This window comes from Alligator mississippiensis, chromosome 8 (assembly GCF_030867095.1).
Source record: "Alligator mississippiensis isolate rAllMis1 chromosome 8, rAllMis1, whole genome shotgun sequence".
Classification (NCBI taxonomy): Eukaryota; Metazoa; Chordata; order Crocodylia; family Alligatoridae; genus Alligator; species Alligator mississippiensis.
In genome coordinates this window covers 11828274-11841612 of record NC_081831.1, presented here as the reverse complement: position 1 = coordinate 11841612, position 13339 = coordinate 11828274, and the positions used below count along the sequence as shown (strand labels likewise).

At 44.8% G+C, this 13339-nt stretch overlaps 1 protein-coding gene across 1 annotated transcript in view; it reads right to left on the bottom strand.

The window, feature by feature from the left end:
- The window catches only part of TMEM104 (transmembrane protein 104), a 64665-nt gene that overhangs the window by 16006 nt on the left and 35320 nt on the right, over nt 1–13339 (bottom strand). Inside the window, exon 9 of the mRNA XM_006262442.4 lies at nt 7638–7731. Coding sequence (XP_006262504.2) covers nt 7638–7731 — 94 coding nt within the window. The remainder of the gene's footprint in view (nt 1–7637; nt 7732–13339) is intronic.

Here is a 13339-nt window from a genome sequence, read left to right as displayed (position 1 = left end):
CAAGTGGAGCCACGTTAACCTCCCCATTACAGTGCCTGCCTTTAACTCTGTGGAATGGTTTTTTGTTTTTCGCTGAGTCCATACCAGCCGGGTTTCTGTGCATTTGCTGCACACTGTGTCGTTTGTGGGAGAAAGTGTTTCAAGGGAAAGGAAAAATGAGCAGGGAAAACTGATCACTTTCATGAGGGGGTCCTTGATGATGCTTTCTCCAAACTCTCCTCAAGTCCCCTCGGAAAGAAGCATCATTGTGCCCAGAGACCAGCACTCAGAACTCCTGGTGCCTATTCCAAGCCCAGCAGTTGACCTTGGACTAGTCACCTTCTATCTATGCCTCAGTTTTACCCGACTGTAAGATGGGGACATTTCTTCCCTACCTCACCGGGTCATTGCAAGGTTCAATTAATGATTGCACCATGCTTGGAGATCTTCAGAGATACAGAAGCAAAGTAGCGTAGACTGTCTGCTGCCAGTGACTCCATTTAAATCACTCCTGCCTTGCTTTACCTGGGGCAGTATCTAATGACGTGTCAGCCCATTGGTCAGGGTTTTGCCACTGTGTCCGAGTGGTGCTCTGTTAAGCATCCTTACAGGCTTAGCAGAGCATGCACAGATGCTCCTGCTGTCAATCTGCACTCCCAAAATCTGCTGAGCACCACTGCTGCAGATGCTGTCATCACGCTGGGATGCGGCACTGACCTGCTGTGTTCTCAACCCCCCACGGGGCTTTCAGAACCAGCTCCGCAGCCAGACAGCCATCACTTTGCCTCCTCTTGACTGGATAAGATGATATTTTCAGGAACGCTAACTCCTCTAGAAGGAGCTCAGCGGTCCCGTCCGGCACCGTGTGTCGCGCTCAATTTGCATCAGAAGCTAACAAGGTACTTTTGTTCATGCTGGCACCATTTCACCCCTGCCGCAGCCCACATGAACAAACGCTAAAATGAGCTCTTCAGATGTCTCTAAAAGGCAGGCACAGCAGAACAGCACAGCCTTTCAACTAAGTCTTTATAAACGTATTCTCTCCTTCTTTGGGAATGATTCACCCAGGGGTTCCTGATCGCAGCCACCTCTTCTCTAAGAGAGCCCAAAGAATGCAGGACAACTCGGTGAAAGAGGGCAAGTTTCCTTAAAGCAACCTAACATGGACTACAGTGCCCTGATTTATAGTTCAATTTCTTCCTCCTCCTTCCCAACAGAAGATGTAAGGAAGTGACTACAAAACGGTAGAGGTCTACTGGGTCCTTCCTTAAGCTGTCACAGTAAGCTCGGTTTCTAATCACCAGAACAGCAGCTGCCTAGAGAACTATAGACAATAGCAGACTAATCTCTTCACAGGGGATTGGAAATATAAAACTTCAGATATTGTCACTACCTCCTTCACCAAGTACTGTTGTAAATCTTCACCTCCTTTCTTCCCCATTTGCAACAGCTAGTGAAAAGATGAAAAAAGAACAAAGAAAGTCTCATAACTTGGGCTCATGATGAAGGCAGATCACATCTGGCTTTCCCAATGTAAGCGTGATCAGGATAGTGGTGACCAAAAGTTACTGCAATAGCTGAAGTCTATTCACTGGCTGCCAGGAGCTATATCTCAAACTAATTCCCAAAACGGCTAAGTGTCCACTCCAGGATCTTCTACTGCAGTTACATGCCTGGTGGTCAAAGCCAAGGTGGTAAGAAGCTGGAATGACCTACCCACTTGGTCCTCAAAGTGTGAGAACCAGCAGAGATGTTCCATGAGGGAAGTTGGTTCTTTATTGCTCTAGTCGTACATGCTTTGCGAATAAAGGAGAGTCTTCAGTGTCCAAGGCTGTGGATCACTAAACATGAAGTTGAGATGAAATAACCAAAGTCTGGCTCAACAAGTTCCACCTGCCCCAGTGACTGATGCTCAGGGTCCTGCTGGCTGCGTGGTAAGACATGGAGAAGATGCGCAATGAACAATGGAGACAAGAGCAATTACAACAGATTCTAAAAATTAAAAAAAGTTAACAGTCACTGAGCAGTTTGAAGTCTTCTCTCCTAAGGCAATGTCACTAGCTTAGAGTCCCTTCTTCCCTCAGTCTCTTCCTATTGTTGATCAGCCTGGAGACAGAAACAGGTAAAGATGCTTCTGAGTATTCAGTGCCTGTGAGGAGTGAAGCATGGGATAAGGATGTGGCTGAGGGAAAGGGGGTGGGAGGAAGAGACTTAGTTAATGTTCATGTTCAAGTCTATCCACGTAATTGGGAAAAGGATGAGGATTGGGATTGACTCAGTTTAAAGGGTGCACTGACAAGGAGTGATGTGCCGATTGTCTGATCCAAGTGCACCACAAAGCATCTCAGGAGAGAGGCAACTGCAAGCCAGAGGCTGCCAAATCTAAGGGAAGTTTACTCCTCTGTAAAACAAACCTTTATTAAAATACAATACTTTCTAATAACTACAAATGGAGCATCTGTAGCAGCGTGTAGCAAGTGGCCCCAAGTGAAAGCTGTCTGGGAATGGCTGCCAGAAATGATTCAATAACAGCAGCAATAATCATGCTGCCACAGTCTTTAAAGCCAACGGGCCCAGCTCGTAAAGCTGGGAGTTTCAGGCTGTAACAGGCTGCAATTAATCGGTTTAGCTTCTTAATACATTATACTCGACATTTGCTGCCGAGTTTCTGCCCACCAAGTGTTGGCCTTTTGTTATCTCTCCTAATCCACATCCCTCCTATGAGATTGCTAGACAATAATCAACAAATCAAGAGCAATGCTGTGCAGTTAAATGCTCCAGGATTCCTGCTTGGGCGATACCTGCAACCGCTTGCCTTTCTACAGGGTTCTTCCTTTTTCCTGGGCCCTGGAGATTCTGAACTGTGCGCTGGGATAGCTTGACAAAGCCACGCCAAGTACTGAGAAGAGGTCATGGTGGATGCTGCCATGGAGAGGGGACAGGGAATGACTGGGCCTGTGAAGAGCGACAAAAGTGAAAGGCTGACCACGCAAATGGGTGTGAATACCCACTGCCGACTGCACCCGAGTTCAGGGAGGTGAATGGGTCAGCTTTAGAAACACAGGAAGAGGTATCTGACTTGACCAAAGGGTGATGGACGAAGCAATACTTCTGAGTCTGGAAGACCGACCTGATCTCACTGCTGCGAACTACCTAATCAGCACAGATGAGTCTGAGTGACAAGCCAAGCAAACAGAGCATCTCTTTGCATCTGCAAAGCTGAGAGTAGCTCTATCAATCCACTTTGAGTGATTTCCTTGATTGAGATAATAAAAGTGGTATTTTTCTGAGAACCAGACTAGCCCAGCTGCATTCAAAGTTCAAACCAACAGCGTTTTAACCAGATTAGGGAACAGTCTCATCCTGGATACTCTAACAGTTTTAAGACCATTCTCCTTTTCCTGGAGGGAGAAAGGACACAGCAGCAGCACTGTCCAAAAAGAACCCTTGCCTGAGCAGCTGAGAGCTCACATCAGTACCCTACTAACAACATCTTTTACATGGTGCAGCTAGTAAAGCTGGGGCCCCAGTTGGATTCTATAAAAGTAACCAGGTTTAAAGCAGCTTGTGGCCCAAGCACGTTACAAGAGTCTGTTTTCGACAGCACGCAAGTTTTTCTGCAACTTAACTCTGGGAAGAATGCATTAAATCTACCTCAGTTCAAGACCCAGATCATAAACACACTATTCACTATGTATGGAACAGAAGTGATTCTTACTGTCAGAAGATGCCTATTATACTACAATGGTATTGGTACCATAACAGGGCTTTTTTTTTTGCTAGGGTACACTTCGGACAGCTCTCTCGTAGCCTATGAGCTCCCTATTGGTCTATTAGGCTGTACTGATACTCAGCATATTCCAAATTTCTCCCAGAGTTAGTTTAGTAACCATGGCTCTCTGGTACCAGCAATAGTAGCAACACTAGCTGAGCAAAGGTAAATCTTTTTTAGCCCAGTATCACATAAACCTGTTTGGAGCCTAGATGTGCTAGTAGAAATATTCACATCATTAATACAAAGGGATGTTAAACAGGGTTTTGTTGTAGGAGTTGTATTTAAAACATAGCTCTGAAAGAGTGCTTATGCAGCTTCAGGTCTCTATGTACCCAGAACCTTTATTAATCTGGTCTATTCCACCTGAAATGTATTTATGCCCACCATGTCCTTATCCCTTTTGACAGAAAGAGTACCTCTCCATGCCAGCCTTTGTTTCCAGATGAGCACCTTGTGCTCACAAGCCCAGTGAACAAAACCCCATCTGCTTGGGATCTCTGATGTTATCTGGTACTTTCAAGTAATCTCCCTCCCTGCTCCGCTGGCCTAAGATGCCCCAGAAAGCACCTGCCTCTGCAGTGCATCAAAGCTTCCACAAAACCCAAAAGTGAAAAACAATGCTGTTGAGGCAGCCTGGAGAGCAGGAGCCAAGCCCCAGCCATGGCTCTTCCTCTGAATTCTCTGAGCTGGACCCATTTTTCTTTCTGGCGCAGGTTCCAGTGTTCTTGAGGTAGCTTATTTTTCATTGAAAGATGAAGTCTTTACATCTCATAGAGAAAAATGACTACTGTAGGCTTTGTTAACTGCATGTCGCTTCTGAAGAGCATCAGGTACTACAAAGAGGCCGGTGACATTTGATTATCACTTAGATCAGGAGGAGAAAGAGGGAAAACAAGTTTCAAAGGCAAGTCTGACACTATTCCAAACAGGAGCAGAAATGACCTTCGCAAGCAGCTCACTCGCTCTGCTGCCAAAAACCATCCTCTCTGCCCCCGTCATCTTAAACTTCAATATACCTGGGGCAGTGCACGCTGACGTCAGCCACTGCAGCTGGGGAATCCAGGGGCTTTTCACTGAGTTGGGGAAAGGGACTGATATTAACTTCCAAGGACAGATGAGAGAGGTTCTGCTTTCCAAATCATAGTGCAAAGAACAAGTGAGTGCCAATTCATGCCCATCAAAGCTGAAAAAATAAGCCCCCCATGAGGAAGGGGATATCCAGAATACACAACACCCTCTGGGCAAAGAAAACTATAAGTGCTCCCTTTGTTGCAGGCAAACTAGTTGGGATCAGCCAGCCTGGCACGCTTGAAAAGTTTGGCTCTGATGTTCAGGATGGGCTCAAAAAAAAAACTTAAAGCACCATTCTGCTCTAACCAGTTTGGAGGAGGACGGTGCAGCATCTGACCTTTGTACTCAAGCAGGACCAGATTAGATAACAAAAAAATCCAGACTAAGCATGGGGGGGGGCTCATCCTGCTAGCAAGCTGTGTAACAGAATCAGTTACACATTTACAGACCCCTCCCACGGGTGCAAGGCAAATCCAAACCCTAACCTAGCTGACGGCACTGGCCTGTTCCTGAAATCATGATGGGTAGGGGAAAAAAAACAACATATCGAGTCAAAGCCAAATTAAACTCAGGATCTTCCTTGCCCCAAAGGCTGCAGCAGGAGATTTACTCTTTATTTACTGTAACATCTGCCTTGCCTTTAAGTCTTCACTCCTAATAAATCTATCATTCATTGTACACATACGGAATCCATTGAGCTAAGTAGCCACTGAGGTCCTGCTGGGACCATTAACTATCATTATCTGGGGCAGCTGTTCCCCAACGGCCTGATGTGGGAATCAATCAGGCTAAAGCATGAGTTTCCCCTACACCTCTCCAAATGCTGCTCCTGTCCTCCCTGTGACAGGGAAGAAAAACAGAAGCAAGGTTCTGCCTTGGTGCTAAGGCTTAATGAGCATCCTCTTCATTTTGGAGGCAGCTGGCTAAGGACAGACCAATGGCAGGCCAGACAGGTGTCAGGTTGACACAGAGACAGGATGAGGTCTGGCTGATGCATCTGCAGAGAGAGGAGCCCAGGTGATCAGAACTGGGCCAGTGAGATGAGAAGGGGATTGCGTTTTTTTGCTTCCTTTAATACCCCCTAAATGATACCACCCCTTTCTCTGCAGTGCATGCGCCAGTCCAACCTTTCATGTGCTCAGACAAAGCGGACAAGCTGACATTCAGGATTTTCACACCATAGCGGGTCAGCCTTCGTTACCTCAAACTGTTCAACTTCCAAGGCACTGAAGCTTAAAGACGCTCACATCCACTGAAGGGGCCTCATTTCCCCGGCCAAAGCTGCTGCTTAGCCTCACAGGAGAGATTCTCAGCCACAGGATCTTCTCTACTCTCTGGAGGACTGCTGGCAGTTTTAGAGCAGGATCATGGGACTGAACTTGGGTAACAGGAACAGGGTGTCAGCCCTGAGCAAGTGAAAAAACATCAAGGACTGAAAAAAGGAAAGTCAGTTTTCCTTCCTGCCATAGGCTAATGGCAAGTATTTATTAGCCAGTTTAGGTTTCAGGTTGGGATGGATGGAGATGAACACTCTGGTGTAAGCCTGGACTAAGGAAGTTGCGGACTTGCACCTTAAAAACGCATGCACGTGTGGCCCAGGTAATCCTGGAATTTGGTCTTTGAACTACAAGATTCAGAATAGATTCTCTATTAAATGTACACATCAATGCAACAAGTGGCCAAGTAGCTGTCCTTTCCCTAAGTATAATCACAACTCCATTCTGTCTGAAAGGATTTCTCAAACTTATTTCCAAGATCTGGATCCCAAAGAAGTTAATCCTATGCTAGAGAAGCTCTATTGTCTTTTGAGAGGACAGGAAGAATGATGAAGATGCAACCACCACACCCCCCACAATCCATTAGCTTTAAATTGGTGAGAAATATCTTTAAGGTATCCCCACCTGGGCCTTTTACCACTACAAAAATCCAAGAGAGATGACACTCCATTTGTGAACTGGATAGTCAATCCATATGCTTTATTTTCTGGTCGCAAGGTAACACTGTATAAATGCTCCCTCACCACCATCAATTAAAAAAAAAGCCTTTATGGCAACTTTTATTCTTAGTACGATATCTTGAAAAACAGAGCCGAGGGAAGAAGGCAAAGACAGCTGTGACAGTGTAGAAGTTTCAGACTCTGCATACCATATAGCAGTGAGAAAATATTTGGAAATGGGTATTTGAAACCACTATCCAGGATCATAAAAACAGGGTTAAAAAAAATTACACTGGCTACAGATTTATAGTTTGTTCAGTATTTTGAGGGAGCTGGATGGCCAAGCCATCAAACAGATACTCCAACAAATATACAATTCCTATGAGAAGAGCTGGCTGGAAAACAAAAGTTTCCATTCCACAAAGTCTTGTGCAACTTAGAAAACCTTCCTGCTCTTGTGAGAACAAACGTTCATGTAAGAACAAGGAAAGATGCCTATTCCAGGATAGCCAGGCGCCTGATGGGTAGAGCTCCTGTCCTTGAGGTAGCAAACCCATGTTCAAATCCCAGTTCTGCCATCTCCTGCAACTCAGAGGCCTGCCCTAACCACCATACTTGGGGCTGTCCTGGGGTCTCACTCTCTCTCTATTCCCTTTCCCTCAGTGTTGACCAGAGATCCTACCTTGGATCTGAAAACCCTTTCCTGATCAAAGTTTCATCAATACTTGTTCATACCCACAAAAGTCTTGCTTTCAGCAAAGAGCCCTTTCCTGGCAAAATGTGCCAGAAAATTTTCAAGAGGCTCCAGTTGTGATTCAGTGTCCACTGTGAAATGGGTAGGGGCTTGTTAAGACACCTGAACCTCACGGGACTCACCTATCCACCTCATCAAGGACGTCATGATTTGAAGATACTTGGTCTTCTGCACGTTAAAGAAGGTGAAAGGACCCAGCAGGAGAGTAAAAGCTGCCTGCAAGATAGAAGGTAAAAAACTATTATAATTAGACTAAAAATAAGAATTTTGCTAGTAAAACCAGAACCCAGTCAAGTAGCATTCCCCTTGAGAGCTCAGCTCAGGCATAGCTGTTTGTCACTGAGCTTTCTTCATTATTTAGTCTTACAGTAGGGCTGGCTGAGACATAAGAGGGTCAAGCAACTTGCCTGGGTGTCAGACTTCATGCCTCAGGCAGAAGAGCTCCGAGTTCCCAGACGTTTGCTATCACTATACCCTGCTATAACCTACACATTTTCACTTCAAGCTCTGGGTATAACGTTGTGGAACATTAAATATCAAACCATGGTCTTTTTCCTCAGGTACATGCTCAATTTAGGCTTGGACAGCTGTTGCGGAAACCAGTCTGACTGCATTAAGGGTGATGGACTTGGCTCAAAGGGTTCCAGGCCGGACAGCCACAGGACCTACAGACCAGTTTGCCAGCTCCATGTACATCGGTGCCCAATGTTTTCATTTTTACATATTTGTAGCAGAGAGTTACAGCACAACCGCCCCCCAGCCCCTCGCCCCCAACTGCTCCACTGAGCTAAAAACCCTTTCAAAAACAAGGATTTGCTTCACCTAGAGTTTGCTATCAAAGGAAAGCTCTATGCTGTACAGAAATCCACGTTCCCGTCAACAATGGATCTACTTTCAATTTGCTCTTATTTGGCACAACATTCTTAATGACAGCTAGATAAAGATCAGATGGGCTCTAAAAATTAAACTTGGGAATGGTGCATTACCAGAATCTGCTAAATCTTATCTAGAATCTGCTCTAATCTTACTAGATCTGCTAATCTTACCAGAATCTGCTCTAATCTTAGAGCTGCCCATCATATGGCAGTAGCAGAAATAAAGAAAAACAGCTTCTTAGACATAAAAGACTTCCTCTTACCACTCCTCCCCTGCACAAGACACTATCAACAGAGACAGCGCAGGTGAAGGAGCTGTGCCCTCTTACCCCACTTCAATGTGCCCTCTTATCCCACTTCAATGCCATGGAGCTCGTAATTAAGCTGTGCAAGATCAGAGAGTGGAATACATGATGCTAACGGGGGTGGGGGGCAGTCTTTTGGAAAGTCGGGAGAGAAGAGGGACAGATAGTGAAGGGGACCTCTGGAAGTAGCTCTTGCAGGGACTGACTGTCGATTGCCATAATTAAGGACTGACTCATTAACAGGTGCAAATAGTAGGATCTAGGAAAACATTCAGAAGGCAACAGCACGCACTTGACCTATTGGCATGGCAACCTGGCACGATTACTAATGACAAATTTAGGTTTGCATTTGTATTGCTCTGCATCTCAAAGCCTTTTTCAAATGGAAGGCAGCGCCCCCATTTTATAGCTAGGAAAACAGAGTCACAAAGATGCATCATGACTTCAGGGTCCCCTGATAAGGCATTAGTGGAGCTTAAAGAACTCCGGCTATTAGAGACAAACAACCTAAGAAAATTGTTTGGCTTTTCAAAATGCTTCTCAAGAGAGACAGGTGGTGATCAAAACCATTTCCCACTGCAAATCTTCTCAGATGAGCAGAGTAAGTGCAGGAACAGGGCAAGAAGTCTGGAATCATGGGTTCCGTGCCAAGCTCAGGCAAATTTCCCATGTGCCCCACTGCAATCACCCTCAGTGTTGTAGCTTCCCATTTTGCAAAACAAGACCAGAACAGAAGTGCGATGCACACTCTGATCTGTAAAAGGCTCTGAGATCCTTTGGCTGAGATGCATTCAAGTAGCACAAAGGATATTAAATATAATTGACAAGTTTTAGACAAAAAGACAAGAGAGAGGACCTTTCAGTTCCAGCAAAACAGAATAAAAAAAAAAAACATTGTTACAGTGAGACTTTATTCCACTTTTTACTTTGCTTGGGTTATAAAAATCTTTTTCCTCCCACAACCTTCTTTCCACAGGCTGCCATTCAGCCCCAAAGCAGAAAGCGACCCTTAAGGGTTAGACAGGTGGGAATAATCACCAGAGAGATGCAATGGACACATATAGGAAAGCAGGAGAGAGACCTCTGGTATACCTACTAAGCAGAAGCCAAATCTCCTGCAGCTGGAAATTACAGCTCCATACTCTGCTCACCTCTCCTTAAAACACAGGCTGCTAAACAACCTCCCTTCAAGAGAGGTTATTAGCTCATGCATCAGAACGAGCTGAAACAAAGAGACAGGCAAGGGATGGTGATAATTAAGGAACAGGTGTCCTGTGCAAATTAGAACGCACCAGAACCAAATGGCAAAACAGATCTTTAATCCAACGGAAGGACGGACACGGCATCCCCAGGCACAAGGGTAGTACTGCAGAAGTCTGGCTTTCTCTTACACACCAAAGCTTCACCAGCACAGTGTCAGGAGACCATAGAACCTGGCTGGTTTGCTGACTCCAGACACGCTTGTCGGCAGAAAAAGCAGGGACCTGGGTCTAAGGCAGGTGTTTGGGAAATGTCACCATGTTCTTTCTGGATCTTCCATAGTAACATCTGCATGATTATACATTCTCCTGCTCTCAAGCCACCTTGGGCTACCAAGTCCATTGATCATCCTCACAGTACATCTTCAAACACTCCCTCTCCTTCACAGCCTCCACTACTCAACTCATTAGGACGGAGATGGATACAAATCATCGTGCCTGAACGTATGGATTTTTTCTGCTCCTTTATAACAAGCAATATCTTTTGTTCATAATAAGATCCCGGAACCGGTCTGAAGGAACAAAGTGTGAGATGAATTCAAGTGCAATATAAATACATGTTACCTACCCCACCCGACTCCCATCAATGAACGAAGACAAGCAGCCAGGGCTCGGCGAGAATAAATGCATGGCCCTGAATTAAGATGAGCCAGGTTGTGCTGTTCTGAAGGGCTTTTGTGCGTAGACCCTGTTTAGAGAGGAAAAACGGCGCTAAATGCTGAAAGGTCTTTGGATGCAGGAGGCTGAATGCGGTGGATGCATTAAACAACAAAATTAACTCTGGAAAAATCTGTTCCAAGCCCATGAAATATTTGATAGGCTAAGAAAAAAAGGGGGAAAAAAATTCCTCGGTTAGTAAAGGAGAACCAAGTGGTCGGTACAATCCAGTGACATGGTCTCTTCTTAATTGCCTCTGAACTGCGGAAACACATGGATGCACATCCACCACTGCTCTTCAGAGCCAGGCATGTCTTTCTAGTGAAAAGGGTTTACCAGCACCTGGAAAGGGCTCCAACGCAGAAGCCAAGGTACTTAATGAAACATTATGCTACATATTTAGGTTCTTACACAGGTAAGCATTAACATTCAACCTCAAGGATGGAAGAAGTTGGTCTTTTTAGCAAGACATGCTGTTGTTTCAAGGTCGCTGTGCATCTTCATAAGCCGTTTTAGAGAAAGATTCACACCCGCAGTTCAAATTCATCTAGGCTTTCTCCTACCCAAAAAGTTAATTAGCTTCGTAACTGCTGTCATCTCTTCTTGAGAGGAAGGCTAGTCTTAATCGGCACCCAGGCCACAACGAACATCATCTCCATCTGCTAACAATATTTTCCAGGCTCAGTTCCTCTCCCCAGAGTGAGATGTTTTGCAAACCATTGCAGGCAAGAGTCAAACCGCTCTAAATCTGGATCGGAAAAACTGCACGAGTTCGCCCCATGGCATTTTAATAGGCTGAGCTGTTACACACCCAAAGAGTGCTCTCACTATTTCCAGTTCACCTCCTCAGGTCTCCTAGAAACATCCAAGGCATCTATCACCTTGCTACCAAGCCTTAGCAAATTAAACCAAGGCAGAGCGAAAAGGCAAATCTTTAATTGAAGCAGATTATTTTACCTTTGTGGTATACAAGTACAGACAACAAATGGACGATTCCCTTCAAGCTGAACAAGGTAAATAAAAGAGACACGAACCTTTTGGCAAAGAAGTCCTGCATCCAGATAATAGCTATCGGGACGGGAGAGGGAAAGCTTTCCTATTTCCTTGTCCGCTGTTGGCTCTGTTACCTAAAAAGGTCATTCCACAGTATTTCATTTCACTCTTTGCATTATGCAAGCACCTCAAAAAAAAGTTATCCAGGCTAGTTTCAGTGGACAGCTGGAAGCCATGCACAAAAAATGACATCTCTTCTTTCAACCTCCTCTATTCAAACCGGTGTGATGACCAAGTACATAACTGAATTAGATAGCAATGTTTTTGTGGCTTTTCCTGGAGATTATGTTTCCAGTCACAAAAAATGAGAAGCTTCCCAGCATGGAAGAGAGGACCAGAGTTTGTCACTGTGAATTATGCTCTGCCCGGCAGGCTGGCGGGAGCAGTACCCAGCAGTCCAGCTAATCTGACACCTGGGCAGGCCTTAAAGTGCTGGGAGATTTTTCGTTTAGGCAAAAGTTGTACTATTTTTCTGATGCAGTGCCACTGAGGTTGGGAGGGGGGTGAGAGGGAGTTTCCACAAAGGAGGATTTCAGCAATCAGTGGCTGTCTGGCCTTTCCATTTGGCAGCTCTTAATTTATCAAAGTGAACGGCAAGCTGGCCAACAGGGAGACTTCTTACTGCGGGAACCAAGCTGGGATTTGCAATTTTTACTAGAAACGGTGATTTTAAAAAGAAGATCCATTTCTTTTGAGATTTTCACATTAAACAAGAGTTAGATAAGCCACTGAGAAAGTGGGCCACTTAACACATACAAAAGAGCACCATGACAAAGTAAGGAAAAATGTGAATTTGACTGTCCAAACTGAATGTGGGCTCAGTTAACACTCACTTGAGTTAATCAGTCTCTTGAGAGACATCCCAGGAGAATATTTCCAGGAATTAAATGGACATCTGACTGCATTCTTGGTCAGCCTCTCTCTGGGGCTGTTTGAAAGATATGTAGGCCAGAAAGAGAGGGTTATTATCACCAAAGCCCTTTATTGTACCTGGAGAGTAGGTCTACCATTCCTCAAATCCCTGGTATGACAAATAAGCAGACTGTATCTTAGAACATGTGTTTTACCTCTTCCCTTACATCTTTTTATAAAGCCACAGAAGCCATGACTAGCATCGCAGGCTTGGCTACTTCATATAATTATAATGCAAAAATGAAGTGTATTTCCTACCTATGGGGACTTTTTACCATCTTTAATTTTCCCAGAGCCTTATGAAGGGCCTTTGAGCCCGAAAGCTTGCAGAAAAAGATTTTTTTTTTGCGATTTCCCAGTTGGTCTAATAAAAGGTATCATTTCTGAACCAAGAGTTCTAGACTTTTGCATTTCATATAATTAGATACATTTACTATAATGTTGAATACTTAGTCTGTGCTGGCACACGGGCACAAGACAACTGATAAAAAACAGGTGTCTTTCAACAACTGTTACTGCAATGTGTTTACCTCCGAGATCTGTGCATCAACCTCCAGGAAAAGCATCAATACTTGGCTCTGGCAGAAAGGTGAATTAGTGTAACTAGTCTAGCTTGTTTTTTCACAGCCTGAAGAAACACTCAATTATGTGGAAAGAGACTCGGTGCAAGTGTACGGAGGGGAAATGGTGCGATAAACACGAGAACTCACTCCACATGCCAGCCTTCAATAAAAGGCCCAAACTCACCCAGAGTCCGATCTTC